The 14,994-nt window shown below is 44.0% G+C and overlaps 1 protein-coding gene across 1 annotated transcript; it reads left to right on the top strand.

Annotated features, from left to right (window-relative positions):
* The first annotated feature begins 12,836 nt into the window (after nucleotides 1-12,836).
* pdyn (prodynorphin) lies at nucleotides 12,837-14,692 on the top strand. Its single transcript, XM_061058049.1, has 3 exons — nucleotides 12,837-12,971; nucleotides 13,356-13,491; nucleotides 13,935-14,692. Exons 2-3 carry the CDS (start codon nucleotides 13,369-13,371, stop codon nucleotides 14,493-14,495), a joined length of 684 nt encoding a protein of 227 aa, XP_060914032.1. The 5' UTR covers nucleotides 12,837-12,971; nucleotides 13,356-13,368; the 3' UTR covers nucleotides 14,496-14,692.
* The last annotated feature ends 302 nt before the right edge of the window (nucleotides 14,693-14,994 follow it).

The following is a 14,994-nucleotide window of genomic DNA, read 5'->3' as shown; positions in this document are numbered from 1 at the left end:
CCTCCGCCCATCAAGAAGGTTTATTTATGGTGGTGGTGGCAGCTCTTCTTAACGGCTGCTATGGTTACCTTCACACCAGATATGGCGCTCAGGTTGGCGTTGGTGTTGTTGTCGCTCGAGCACTCACCTCACTTTCGTCTCATAACAGATCTTTTTCACCGGTGGAGGTGTGAGGCATCGCAAAGCGGTTGGCTGTGTTAGCATGTGTGTCAAAGATGATGCATGGAAAAGCCCGTTCACCTATCAGGGGCTCCGTCCTGGTTAGTGTGTGTGTGTGTGTGTGTGTGTGTGAGTGTGTGTGTGTGTGTGTGTGTGTGTGTGTGTGTGTGTGTGTGTGTGTGTGTGTGTGTGTTTAGATTAACAGGAGCTAAGTGAAAGCAAAGAAATGGAAAAACAATGACACGGCCATTGAGCACAAGACAAACAATACAAGCTTACTATCTGTGTTTGTGTGTGCGCTGTGAATCATAACACATATGATAGCACAAGGCTTTATAGCGTACAGTGTGTGTGTGTGTGTGTGTGTGTGTGTGTGTGTGTGTGTGTGTGTGCGCCTGTGTGTGTGTCTGACAGCATGTGGGAGTAGTTCTGTAGAGATTCAGGTGTCTCCAGGTTACTGGGGAATGTAAATGCAAACATGGCTGCTCAAACAGAGGAAGGGGGAGCGTTTCTGAAACACAGGGACACACACACACACACATCATTTAATAATGTGTGTGTGTGTGTGTGTGTGTGTGTGTGTGTGTGTGTGTGTGTGTGTGTGTGTGTGTGTGTGTGTGTGTGTGTGTGTAATAGTGTGTGAGGTTCAGAAAGATATCTCATTTGCTGGTTTACGGCCTCAATCTTTAAAAGTAGATATTTTCTTTGTCGCTGGGTGAAAGGGTTGTTTAGGTTTGTGAACTTAATGAATGCAGCAGCAAGCACGACCACTATTTAAAGCTCCTCTAAGGAACTTTGGGTTTGTGTTGATTTTGGCGCCCCCTGTGGACAGTATTGGTAACTTATCACATTGCTGATCTCCTAAACATGTGTTCATAGTGGGAATGTAGCAACACCTTGCAATGCATTTCAAAACTGAACCAATATGAACAATTTAAATCGATGAGTAATAAAAGATATGTTTCAATATTCTTTATAACCAGCAGATGGCACCACCTGTCTCTGACTTCTCTTGATTGATGTTAGTAGAGGGAAGGTAGTGAAGATTTTAAAGTGGCGATGCTAGGCAGGCAGAAAATGGACGAGACATCCATCTTCAAGTTAGCTTTATAAGTTTTGACTGGATATTTGTAAAGAAATGTACCAGTCCAGTCCCCCCCCCCCCCCCCCCCCCCCCCACTCACATGGGCACATTTCAGCAGCCTGATTTTAGCCTATTTAAGGGTGCGAGGATTATTTGCTATCCCATTGGACACAGAATATAAAAAATCACATGTGGTTTGTCAGAAAGAGAGAGGGTCTCATTTCTCACCTTCATGCAGCTCTCACTGTGTCCCTCCTTGTGTGTTTTGACAGAATGAGAAGAAGAGAAACGTGTGTGAGCCTCGCTGGTCTGACACCTGGACACACACACACACACACACACATGCTGCTCTGTGTGGAAACATAACGCTAACACCTATAGCTGTGCATTATTAATGTTAAGAGCTGAACTGACAACATCGAAGCCAGTTCTCAAGAAAGAGTTTCGACGGTTTGAGTTAATAACTTTTTTTTTGTTAAGTTCATGCAGACCCTTGTCTCTCTTGGATCTCCTTCTCCTTTTATGTTTTAGGATTGGTCCACATCAGATTTCAAGGTAGAGTTCTCTAACTAGACTCTTCTCCTCTGTCGCCCCCTGGTGGTGGAATGAACTTCCAAACTCCATTGGATCTGCAGAGTCCCTCTGCACCTTTAAGAAAAAGCTAAAGACCCAGCTCTTTACGAACACCTAGGACCTTCATGATGATGATGATGATATTCAGGATGGTTTTGATGCTGATTAGAACTCTCAAGAACAGCTGTCCATGTTGTGCTCTACCTCTGGTCCCTTCCTGTCAGCAACTCTGGTCCCTTCCTGTCAGCAACTCTGGTCACTTCCTGTCAGCACCTCTGGTCACATCCTGTTAGCACCTGAGCTCTGCCTCTGGTCACTTCCTGTCAGCACCTGTCAGAGTTCTGAAAGATAAACTTAATTAGTCGATGATCTTTTTATGATGAACTGTTTTTCATTTCCTTCGAGATAAGTCTGTTGGATCAAATTTATCAGCTTTAATGAAATCCTAATTTTATTGGCTGTAATCATCGGAGTCTTTAGCGCCTGTAATGAAATCAACTTCCTGTCAGGAACCTGTTACATGTTGAACTGCTCAGTATTAAAAACATCAACTTACTTTATGTGTTGAACAGAATATATTGTCACTCTGTCAAACAGTCAAACATCGGGGGGGGGGGGGGGGGGTTGTGTATGAGAAAAAAGAGAGAGAGAGTGTGCGTGTTAGAGAGAGAGAGTGTGTGTGTGTGTGTGTGTGTATGTTAGAGAGAGAGTGTGTGTGTGTGTCAGAGAGAGTGTGTGTGTGTGTGTATGTTAGAGAGAGAGTGTGTGTGTGTTTATGTGAGAGAAAGAGAGAGAGTCTGTGTGTGTGTGTGTGTGTGTCAGAGAGAGTGTGTGTGTGTGTGTGTGTGTGTGTGTGTGTGTGAAAAGCCCGAGGAGTGGATTAATCATTTATTGAAATAGCAGCAGAAACAAACGGAGCGTCGTCCTTCGGGCGCTGAACAGAAACATCTCAGTCGGTTTGTTGGAGCGGGAAGCGTTGTCATGTTGTCTGACTGCAAGAAAACAAAGAAGAAGAAACAGGTTTGAAAAACAGAACGGAGGTATGACTAACGTGATACCTGATTAAAAACAAACACACTGAGGACGTGGAAATCTAAAGTCAGGGTTATATTTATCTCTAGAGTTTCATGTCCACGCTCGGTGTCCTGTCTTTAGTTCTTACATGTTCCCGCTCAGGCTTCAGGCTCGTGATTCAGCATCCAACTCTCTCATATTGAATCCACAAGAGGCTCATCTGAAGACCCACTTAAGCCCCTCACAGGTATTTACTGTTCTGGATGAGTCTTCACCGAAGAAATGTGAAAAAAACAATTATCAGCTCAATATCCTCCATTTGATCCAGGCAGGGAGTCGTCCAGACTCGTACAAACAGTCTCAGTTATGTCACAACCTATGACCATGTCGGCCGCTGGGAACGCCGGACAACTTCTGGGTAATTTTCAGGGTATCAAGTCGTTACTGTTAAATGATTTCCAGCCAGGACGTCCTCCTCCGTGCATTGTTTACAGTCCAATTAAGCCTCGTTTCCACCAACAGCCCGGTTTGGTTCAGTACAGTTTGGCACAGTTTGGTACAGTTCGGTACAGTAAACCCTGATCTTGTGTTTCTACATCCAACCTTCCCCTTATTTGGTAATAGGCGTGTAAGCCAGATGGAGATAGTCGCGTCAGCTATGTAACAGTGTGACATCATAGCAGCCCAACACAGTGTAGCCTGCATTAATGAAGTTCAACGAAGAAGAAAAACGGGACACAGTAAACAAAAGGGATCCTTTAGGGTCTGATCGGTACCCTTGGAACCCCAATAGAATGGTACCAAAAAAAGTAGGACGGTACGGAGCCCTCATTTTGGTACCATTCCCAACTTTTGACGGTAGAAACGCCAATAAATGGGTACCGTTCCAAACCGAACTGAACCGAACCAATTGGTGGAAACGGGGCTTTAGCAACCTCGCCCTGTCTTGGTCTTGGTCTCAATCCCTAAATGTCTCAGTCTCGGAGCACTCTTGTCTCTGGTCTGTCTTGGTCTCTGTTGGTCTGGTCTTGACTACAACACTACCAGTAACGCGGCAGATCTTGGTACTTTTACACACAAACTTTTTTTTTGCTTCATGCGCCACTGAGCATCTTTCATTAGAATGAACGAAGCTCCACCTCCAATGCGGTATTTACTAAGGTCCAGCCCCTGTAACACCTCCGTCACTACCTCTGAAGGCTCCATTGAATATTCTTATTTTTATTTGTATCGTATGAAATGCAATGTCGTATCTCCTCCCTCTACATGTTTGCATAACAAAACGGAGAAGGAGAAACACAGACACGTTTAAAGAATGACGTTCACATGTTGTATCCGTCATCATGTATTAAACATGTTGTATCTCAGAGCCGATGATCCCCGTGTGCACAGTTACAGCGTGGAGTTGATGGTCATAAAACGTGTTTCTAATAATGTCCCAGTGGAGGAGACGGTTTACACTCTGGTATTTAGATTAATGTCAGCAGAGTTGATGACTCAAGGACTGAACCCTCGATCTCTGCAGGTTTGTTCACTCTGATGATGATGAAAGTTGTGTTCGATAGAAGAGGATGCTTGTTTCCCTATTGAAAAATAGGATAGGGAGAGATAATATGCAGGAAGGATTTCTCCTTTGTATTCCTGACATTCCTGTTGTCCACACTTCCTCGCCGTTGAGGTGGAGATCGGAGCAGGCCGTGCATGAATGAGGACGGCGGTGGTTTAGGGTACGACACAGTCTGATGGTGGAGGCTGGGCGTCAGGGACGTCGGGTGGTAGTAGTGCAAGATCACTTTGCTGAAGGTTGGGGGAGCGCCGTCTACTCGAGAGCCCGACCTCTGCTTACGGGACAAGACCTCCTGGATGAGTTAATACTGATGGACTTTACACAGCAGCCTCTACCATCAGTGTGTGAATGTGTAGGTGTGACCTGCGGTGTAAAAGCGCTTTGAGTAGTCAGAAGACTAGAAAATAAAAATAAACAAGCTCAAGTCCATTTGTCTGCTGAGACTGTGTTGGGCTTGGAAAGTGAGATGGAGGGAGGAAAAAGAAGGATCAAGAAGAACAGAGAATGTGTTTGTCTGTTTTTCTAGTCTTTATTGACACAGCTCTTTTATTATTAGAGAAAAACTACAAATACTTTTCTGACATAAGACTGTATCTTATTACATGAAGGTACAGTCTGTTCATTTTTATGTTTCTTGAATTTTGCAGCACTTCTTTTTCCTTTTTTTTTCCAAGAAGAAGACAAATGTTTCTGAATCTTCCTGTGCAGTAAACCAGATCTGACCTACGTTGATGCAGTCAGCTTGTCTTGTACAATGACCATAGGAACACACAGGGCATTGTCATTGTAAAGTAGTGACAGCCGCTGACTGAATGACGGACAGTCGGGTGTAAACACACGGGTAACAGGAGGAGCCGGTGAGAGCGTGCAGCATCACCTCTGGTCACAGTCAGTCGCACAGCCAACGCTACACAGAGAGAAACATGAAGATCCAAAGAAAGGAGGAGGAGCGGCACAGAGAAGGATCCCTCTCAGGTTGCTTAGGAACCTTTGGCAAAGTGTCAAAAGCACAAAAATGAGATATTGTGACGCTCAAACGCTTAACAGTCACAAATGAAGATGAATCACATACAGTAGAGTTCTCTTTTAAAAACAATATCCAATCAACCAGAAATACAAGAAAACAGCTGCTTTAGTATCAAGAATTATATACATCAGTGAAAGCAGCTCTCACTCAGTCAGGTACATTAGCTGATCAGCATTAATTCATCACCATTACTGACTCATTCATCAGCCGCGTGGCGACCAGTTGACTACTTAACGAGCAATTAAATCTGTGCAGGTTTACAGTGCAGACACCTGACCCTGTGATTGTAACTCTGCTGGTACCTTCCAACATCCCCGGGCTGCAGAAAATCCAACCTGCTTCTTATTGTGTTGTGGTTCTGGAAATGAGGATTTAAGATGAGTCCTCATTCTGTGCGAGAGCTCAAAGTGGAGCCCCCTCTGCACGGAGATTATGATGCCGACCATGACAGAAAACATCCAGGGTTGATGATCTGTGTTTTTGACATGTAAATATGAATGTTTGAAGCCCTGAGTGTCGTCACCCGTCTGCTCCTGCAGGGGGCTCCCGAGGCTCATCGCAAGCGGCAACCTGTGGTGTTGAAAAATGAAGGATGTGCAGAAGTGCAAAATCCTGCAGTTCCTCGAGTGTCCACTAGAGGCTGGCTGCAGAAGCACAGGAAGTCACATACACACCCATTCAAAGAAGACTTTGTTTTTTGAACCAGGCTGTAAACATGTTAATCTCTGCTGTAAAAAGAGTGTATGTGACTTCCTGTGCTTCTGCAGCCAGCCTCTAGTGGACACTCAAGGAACTGCAGGATTTTACACTTCTGCATCGGCTTTATTACTCAACACCGGAGGTTGCCGCTTGGTTTTTTGACCAAGAGCAGCCATGTTTGGCTCTCATATACTCCAGCAGCTTCTCCCGTATTAGTCACAGACCTGGGCAGAACCCGAATGCAGACTCGGACAAAGGTAGGCACTTCAAGTCTTAAGATACCTGAACATGTTTCCGAGGAAAACTCTTAAAAATGTCCCAAAAATTCCAGGGTGAGCTGCACATGCTCCACATTCTCCACCCTAATACATAATGAAAAACATTAATTAAGCAAAGGAAGAGAATCCAACAAGCACCAGGATTTCCTGAGCATATACGGTAACCATAGAGACTGTTACTTCACTCTTTAATTCCATTAGAGATCAATGACAGCTCCTTAACGGTTTCATATAGAGGGCTGTGTTCAGACCTGTTATTCTCCGTGAAGAGGAAGAAAAAGCTCATCGATACTAAAAAAGAATCGCCATCCATGTGTCCTTTATCTCTACACATGGCTCAGGAAGAGATTAGTCACATCACACACAACCGGGTCCCAACGGCGCCCTCCAAACCCGACGTCATGATGTCCGTCCTTGAGAAGCAAAGGCATTCACACAAAGGCAGAAGAGAACAGAAACTCCCCGTGACGACTTCAGGCAGGCTTCTTTACTTCTAGCTGAAAAAACATTTTGTAGTGACGTTTACAAAGATTTCAATTCAAGTTTCTGAAAAACTGAATTTGTATCATTTAATGTAAACAAAACTCGCCGCTGATCCAACAAAAAGCTCTTGAATCAACAGCTTCTTAAGCTGTTTGCCCTTCAGACATCATCCTCCTTAGACACTCCATTGAAAATGAGATGAAATGAAATATGCAACAACACAATAGAGTAGAAGTAGGAGCTGTGACTCCTGCCTCCTTCATGAGGCTCCTTCTGTGTGGAGTAGGGTGGAGATGCAGCAGCAAGGTTTCATACTAAAAGAGGAAGCAGAGCAGATTGGTAGAAAGTTTGTATACTGGTACACGTCGGCTAGCAACAATCTGTAACTTCTATTTTAAAGGGGACATATTATGATAAATCCACTTCTACAGTGTTTTTGAACATATATTTGGGTAACCTGAGTGTCTACTGACCCACAACATGTGAAATAAACCCATCCAGTCTTTGTTTGTGGTCTGCATAAGTCTTACAACACAGAGAAAAATGCTCCGTTTCTAATGTGCTCTCCTTGTGATGTCACAGTGGGATTCTGGTAAAAAAAAAATCCCCTCCCCGCCCCTGGTATCTCCACCCATGGAGTCCACCCCCAGCCTAGAACAAAACTTCTTCACAGGTCCACCATTTTTATTCTCGCTACAGAGGAGTGATGTCTACTGGGAAAACTCGGACACGGACACACACACACACACACACACACACACACACACACACACACACACACACACACACACACACACACACACCAAAACGGAGCGTTCTGAGAGAGCTGGTTTATACAGGGTCACAAACCTCCTCTGGTGCTTGATTCATGCACCAAACTGAATTCCTATATATTGTTGCTTTAATCTGCAACAATTATTTAGTATATGTGAATTATATCAAACTGGCAGGAAGACTTCTTTAAACTCACACCAGTCTCGCATCTCAAGTTGCTGGTTGGGTTGTAAATATTTAACCGGTCTTTGAAACTTTGTGTCTTTGAATGAATATTGCTCATCTGTTTTGCAATTTCTCCTGGCTTCCCAAAGAACGACATGGAAAGCATAGAAGGATGTACTGCTTTTAGGGTGAGATCACAGTGGGTAAAAAAACGTCTGTGTTGCTCTGGAGGATTTTAAAATATTATATATTGTTTAAATAAATGTAAAAGAAGAAAAAAAGAGAAAGAAGAAACCCTGTGCACCTGTGTCAGACACCTCGGCTGATCGTTTGATGACCCTGGATCAAAGGGTCACAGCCTGGATCACAGCCTGCTGTCCAGTAACTCTGAGCCTGTCTCCCTCTGGACCCAAGTGTTGAATGGACTGACAGACTGAAGGCAGAATTCACAAAAAATGGATCGCGGCTGCCAACAGCCACATAAATTATGCACACATTTTCACAGCTATCTCAAAGTCCACTTAACAAGGAAAGCATATGGATGACATTCAAACTCAAACACGCCGCTGTAAAGTTCTCTGCTCCGTGCAGCCTTCTGAATGTGACAATGAGCTGTCGGCACCTCGACTCTCTGAGCGCTCTCATCCTGACACGCTCTAATCTGTGAGATGTTTCTCTTGAAATCAAGCTCTTTAGCATTAAATCATTTAAATAATTATGCAATAAAAACTGTTGAGCTGAAAACTTACCTCGAGGACAAACTATTTCTGCAGTTCTGGTTTTTCAATTCTGATTTGTGATTTTTGAATAAGTTGCCTAAAACATCAGTGTCCAGGGAATGGTGAGCAATTCAGACACCTGGCATGTGTGAGCTGCTGGTTTCCTCTGATCCAGAAAGGTCCTGACTGTTTTTACAAAGTCCGTCTCGTAGCTCTCCAGGTAACTTTGGATCTGTCATGTCCTCCAGTTTCCATAGAAGTTTCCCCACCTCTCATTCAGACCTCTTGAGTCTCTATCTGCAGAAGAGTTTCCTCTGTCTCCGCTCCATCAAAGAACCATCTTGTCTCTCCAAAGTGGGGTCAGCCCTATGTTCCCACAGCCCTATGTTCCCACATTTCTAAGAATTTTCTCAAAATTAGGCCCTGTATTCCAACAGGAATACTAACTAAACCCTAACCCTAACTGATACAAATTTATGAAAAAGGAAATGTGGGAACATAGGCACGCTCCCGTACAGACGGAGCCACAAGAAAGAATTAAAACACTGTAGTACACATGCCAGGCCAGTAGTTGGCAGTATGACTGTGTAATGAAACGTGAGGTAGTAATATGAAAAAGTCTTGTCCCCTTTGGGCTGCGCTTCGCTGGCGTTCAGGTGGATTCAGTATTTGGTGCATTTAATGCGTCTCGCTGATCAGTAAATCTTCACTTTGCTGGAGAAGAGTTGTTAAATTAAAAAGATTGAGCAACACAAACAGAGCTTGGGAGTCCGCCATTGTTGTTGTAGTCTACCTGGCTCATTTGCCAAAAGTCTCCGTTGTCAGAGGAACTATTGCCAGTTTACGCAGTGACGGAGACCCATTTTCAAAACCTTCTATTTCCACGAACCTGAAACGCTGTTGAAAATCCAAAACATATTTTTGTCGTCTCTGTCGAAGCTCCAAAACCCCGAACAGCTGCCGACTTGCTGGGCATGGTCAAAATGTGCTGCAAAATTGCCGGCACTTCTCTGAATGACCTGATTGATGTGTTTAAACTCAGAACTCTTAAAAAGGCTCAGCCTATCCTGCATGAAGCCAACCACCCACTTTTTGAGGAGTTCTTGCTGCTCCCATCTGGTCGCAGAAACGTCCTTCCAACATGCAGAACAAACCGACTCTTTTGTCCCGGCTACCATCAGCCATGTTACAACTCAATGATATTTATTTATGCATTCACATTATTTCCCTTTTATTCTATTAAGTGTGTTTTCTGATGCATGTCTTTTATTTCCTCCTATAGTGTGATGGTTTGTGTGGTGCTGCTGGCTGGAAAGAACATTTCCCCTTGAGGATAATAAAGAAGTCCTTGATCATTGTTGAACATGTGAATGTCGTGCAGCCAGTCAAAGTGACTTGCTGATGGAAAGTAAAGCACTGAAAATGTTCTCCTTATAGAGTGAACTGACAATGATTCAGCTATCGTGAAAGACGAGTTGTCGAGCTTACATGACAGCACTCTGACCGGGTTCTCAATAAAGCAGCTGAGCTGATCGGCATCTCTTCTTGGTAACACACTTACTATTGACACGTACCTCATACTACCACACTTAAAAAAACAACAACTATCCCTTTAATGTGTGCAAACAACACATTTGCTCTGCAGCCAAGTTTGGGAACCATTAACTTGGGTTTAACAGGCTCAAAAGCTGCACAATCCTTTTGTTAATAATCCTTAAAGGTACAGTCAGTAGCTTTTTCCTTCAAAATAAAAGACAGACTTCTCCTAAAGTGAAGCTGCTCCATCGTGCCTTCTGGGCCTCCATACATGTGAGGTGGTGACTGTGTCTGGAGAGACGTTGTCCTCTGACTGGATTTTACTGTTCTGCTTTGTTCTGGTTGACTCGGGACGTTTCTGGGCGGAGCTGGTGTGTTTCCTCCAGCCAATGACAGCGCAGCAGGTGAGTTTAGGAGAGGATACAATTCAGTGATTGGACGAGATTCAAACCGGTGAATATGACGGACGTGGACGTAGCAGCAAAGAAGAAATAATATATTCAGAGTGAGGAGAAACATCAAGTGGATAAAGCTCGTTCTAAAACGAGGGTGAACCTTGTGTTGTCTTTTACCCGAGGACGTGGAGTTGGTCTACTTCCTGTTGGACAGGCAGGTGACAAACACCGACGGTTAGCTTGTGCTAACATGCGTTAGCTTTCAGTGTAGCTACAAGCAGTAAACATACACACTACATCCTGCAGTGAGTCCAGGAGGAGGGGCCCAGTTTGAATGTGTTTACAATCTGCAACCAACATTTCCACTGACTCCACCTTTAAATTATTTTAACTTCGCTTCTCTTTTGTTGAAGTTGGGCTTTAAGTGTTCTGTATTTTGAAAAGATAGATTTCAACATCTTCTAAAAACTACAGCAGAGTCAGAGTGTCCAGTTGATCTCAGTTATAATCCCTGTAATGCCGGACTGAGCTCTTGTTGATTGTACCAGCTTTTTGTATTTTTGACCTTCATTCAGCGTGGTGCCCAAGGTCTCTCTTTGTTTCTCAACTACAGAACAGAGAAGTCAACCCATAGTTTAACCGTGACCAGCTTCTACAGGATTCAACCATAGGATTCAACCTTGAAACGGGAGGAGGCTGAAGTGTCAGCACAGAGCGCGCTCGGAGCCTCTCTGTTGATTATCTCCAACACAAAGCGACCTGAAGGTATTCATGAGCATGAGAAGCACATGAAAAAAGACAGTAACTGTATAATCATGGCTGGGTGGTGACAGATTGCATTAGTACTTACCTTGAGTATATAGATGCATGGGTCCTCTGCATTGTACCTTTTGTACATATAAGATGTGAGAGAAAGATAAACATACCTGAATCTCTCACAGGTTAATTGATATTGAAATATGGAACTATGTGCTCAATAAAATCTGAAAAAGTCAAACGTGTGCTAAGAGTTTTTGTTCTGAGCTCATAAGTGAGGTCGGTGTCACAGTGCTGCCAAAGGTCAGGTCAAAAAAAATGTGAAGTTCGCTGTTTAGGTCAGGTGTTAAATTCCTGAAGGGCAAACCTTCCTGACACCGTTTTGGACGCCCCTCGGTTTGTCAGATATGAGAGCAGTTATCAGGTCAAACCAACAGGTGTTGCAGTGATGGAAGCGGGTAAGAGAAGTGGTTCAGATAGAAGTGATTGTTCTCGACCTAAAAAGCCTCTGCATGTTTCTAATAAGCTCCACGAGCAGAAACGTGCTCAAACTAGGATCAATATTGGAGATGCTTTTGAAAAATGGAGAGAGGTTAGAACACAGAAAGGTTTACAGACCCATGCAGAGCTGGATAAACACTGAAGCTTCAGTGTCCACCACATGGTGACCTGTGTGAGCATGGACTCTAGAGAGGAGGGGGGGGGGAGACAGCTCTCTAATGTTTAGAATTTAGACTGCAGTACCCATTTTAAACACTAGGGGTCAGAGTTACATACTGCTCCTTTAACTTCTCTCAAAAAACGTTTACAAAAAAAAGCAGGCTTTTCGCTCCATGTTTGGCGCCCCAGGCCTCAGTCCTCATCATTCCCCCCGTCTCTTTGTAAATTCATTATTTCAGTGTTGTGCAAACAGCTTGACCCCCGAAAAATATTATTGCTGCTTTAACAAACATGTAATTAGCAAGCTTTTAGCTCGGATGCTAATGACACGGGTGGGTAAAAACAGAGGTTGAGCTTTTTAAAATTTATAGCAGCAACTCTCCAAATCCAACGTTTGAGAGATAAAAACATAAACTAGTCCATCAGACTTCAAAACAACGTCACAGACCGAGTTAATATTCTTTGAGCATCATTTCAATTTACCCAAATCAGTTCAGAAGAATCTATTTGATGTGGAACTTTCAGAGAAGTGTTCTGCCAAAGTATGAAACTGCAGAAATAAACATATTCGGAAAAAAAGAGAAATGCATCCGGCACATTTTGGATCCAGTTTTCTTTTCAGGTCGCAGATGAACTCAAAGAGCCTCCTCGTCTTAGCTTTGACTTTATTTCAGTCTGATTTAAGAAGATAAACCAGTTTGTGTTCTGATGTCAGTGTGATGTACAGCTCAGCGTTTGATCCAGACCCCCCAGAGACGCAATGATGATGATGAAGGAGATGGTGATGATGATGCTGATGGGACGAACTGCTGCTTCTATACCTTCTCTGTGTGGGCGTTGATAAAACTCCTGAAGCGGGGAGGCGGTGCTGGTTGGATTATTTACGCATGAGGTGCTCCTCCCATTGGTCCCTGACAGGAGCCGCTCGGTGACACCGCAGAAGCTCCGGAGATAAAAAGAACGACGACGAGTCGCGCAGGAGGAACACAAGAGTTGGAGGGCGGACATCGAGAGAACAGTAGATGGTGGATGAACCTCTGAGAGACTTAACACGGCTGGAAGTAACTGTCCAACTCCTGAGGTACTTTAACAACTCTTTAATTTATTTCTTACAACTTTAATTTTAAAATAATCTCGCGTTTCTCTGATTTGTTTTTGATATGAAAGAGGAGGAAAATACTGGTTCCTGTGCACAATTACGCACAGCGCACAGCTCTACGTGATGTGAAAACTGTGATCTTTAACTAGGTATTGAACAGACTACATTTAAAATGTTTAAAGTCATATTTCATGTACATATGAAGTTTTTTTTTATTTAACTCTGAAGGCTGAAACCTAAAATGAACCGGTCTTACTCTGAGCCAATCTCTCCATCACTGCTTGTGCTGTTTTTCAATTTTCGCTCTTTGTTTGATTTTGTTTGTTTGTTTGTTTGTGTTCTTCTGGGTGTATTTATTTGTGTCAAGGATCTGGTGAAGAATGGAGTGGTATGTCCTGGTGCTGATGCTGAGCTTGCCGCCCTCCATCCACGCAGATTGCTCTTCACAGTGTCAGAAATGCGCGCAACAGATGCTCAGCTCCGACGACGCATTCAGCAGCCTGGTAAAAACGCAGACACGGAACCTGATTCACAATATCTTTTACTCTTTTACTTACATTTTATGTTTAAATGACTCTGCTGAAGCCTCGTGTTTATTTGGGATGCCTTTGTTTTATTTTTCATGATTTTAATTCCCTAAGTTGTCACGCGTAAGAGACCAAATATTAAGTCAAAGTGAAGCGCAAAGGAGACGCAACATGACATGTAATGTCTGTAACTTCTGTTTTAATCTTTCACTCATCAGTAAATGCAAAGCTCTGGGAAAGCAGATTGTTTGGTTTTATGACTTTGGAGCTACTAAGTGGGGGGATTGGGAGGAAGTCAGGGTTCTGAAAGTGGTCTAATTTGCACAGGTGGCTCTAAGATGCATTAAAAAGATGTGAAACTGACTTAGCTGTATCCCTGGTGCTGGTTGGTCTCACCCTCTTCTTCTGTCCTCCTGCAGTCATGCAGCGCGGAGTGTGAGGGGCAGCTGGAGAGCTGCGGCCGGGCTCCGGCGCTGGCGGACTTCAGTCAGGACGAGGCTGCGGCGGAAGAGGAGAGTCAGCAGGCGGACCTGGTCAAACGCTACGGGGGCTTCATCAAGAGGATCGACAAGAACAAGAACAAAATCTTCAGCTCTCCGTGGCGCGAAAATTACATCATGAAAGCAGGAGCGCTGCCCAAGAAATACGAGGACTTGTTGAAGAGGCTGGAGGAGAGAGACGTGCTGGAGGACGCGGACGACGCACCGGACGATCAGATGCTGCATAATTATGTGAAACGTTACGGCGGCTTTTTACGCAAATTCGGCCCAAAGACAAAGAGGAGTAGCTCCGCGGAGCAGGATGGCGAGGAGCCCGAGGAGCTGCAGAAGCGCTACGGAGGCTTCATGCGGAGGGTCCGGCCAAAGTTGAACAACCTGAAGTGGGACAAGCGGTACGGAGGCTTTCTGCGCCGACACTTCAAAATCTCAGTGCGCTCAGTGGAGGAGCCGTATTACTCCTATGATGACGTGAGCCTATAGACGAACCTGCTGGAGGAGAAAAAAAAACTAAAAAAAAGAACTGATGCAGGTTCACTTCCAGTGCCACCATTTATCCCCAAAGTCTCATCTGCCTGCCTCCTGCTTATATCGGCTGCCTTCTGTGTAACAACATCCATCTGTGTGTTATTGGCACCTCCGTCTGTCACTCAATAAAGGATGCTTGTTTAATAAAACAACCAATGGAAACATTTCCTTATTTGTTGAGACGCCATGAGGCCACAGTCCCTGTGCGCTTTTCTTTCTCATCCATGGTACCAAACTCCAGCTTAAGAATTAGCAGATTTAGATTTCCTTTTATGTTCATACTTGGGATAAACTTTTCACCTAAACGTGGTCCACTCTCTCAGTGCATAGACCACCAAGATTATTAAAAGGTTTGATTAAGACGTGAACATTTATGTAAAATCCTGAGATGTACGTTTGGATATTATGGCGCCAAATTTATCCCGATTTTATGATCCAAACGAAAAAAACTCAA

Source organism: Labrus mixtus, chromosome 15 (assembly GCF_963584025.1).
Source record: "Labrus mixtus chromosome 15, fLabMix1.1, whole genome shotgun sequence".
Taxonomy (NCBI): Eukaryota; Metazoa; Chordata; class Actinopteri; order Labriformes; family Labridae; genus Labrus; species Labrus mixtus.
Note: the sequence above shows the minus strand (reverse complement) of the source record. Positions and strands in the feature narration are given on the sequence as shown.

Bases quoted from the DNA above. Each gene is read 5' to 3' on its own strand.
- pdyn (XM_061058049.1), top strand. From the start codon at position 13,369: ATGGAGTGGTATGTCCTGGTGCTGATGCTGAGCTTGCCGCCCTCCATC. The intron at 13,492-13,934 runs GTAAAAACGCAG...GTCCTCCTGCAG, and splicing joins ACGACGCATTCAGCAGCCTG to TCATGCAGCGCGGAGTGTGA.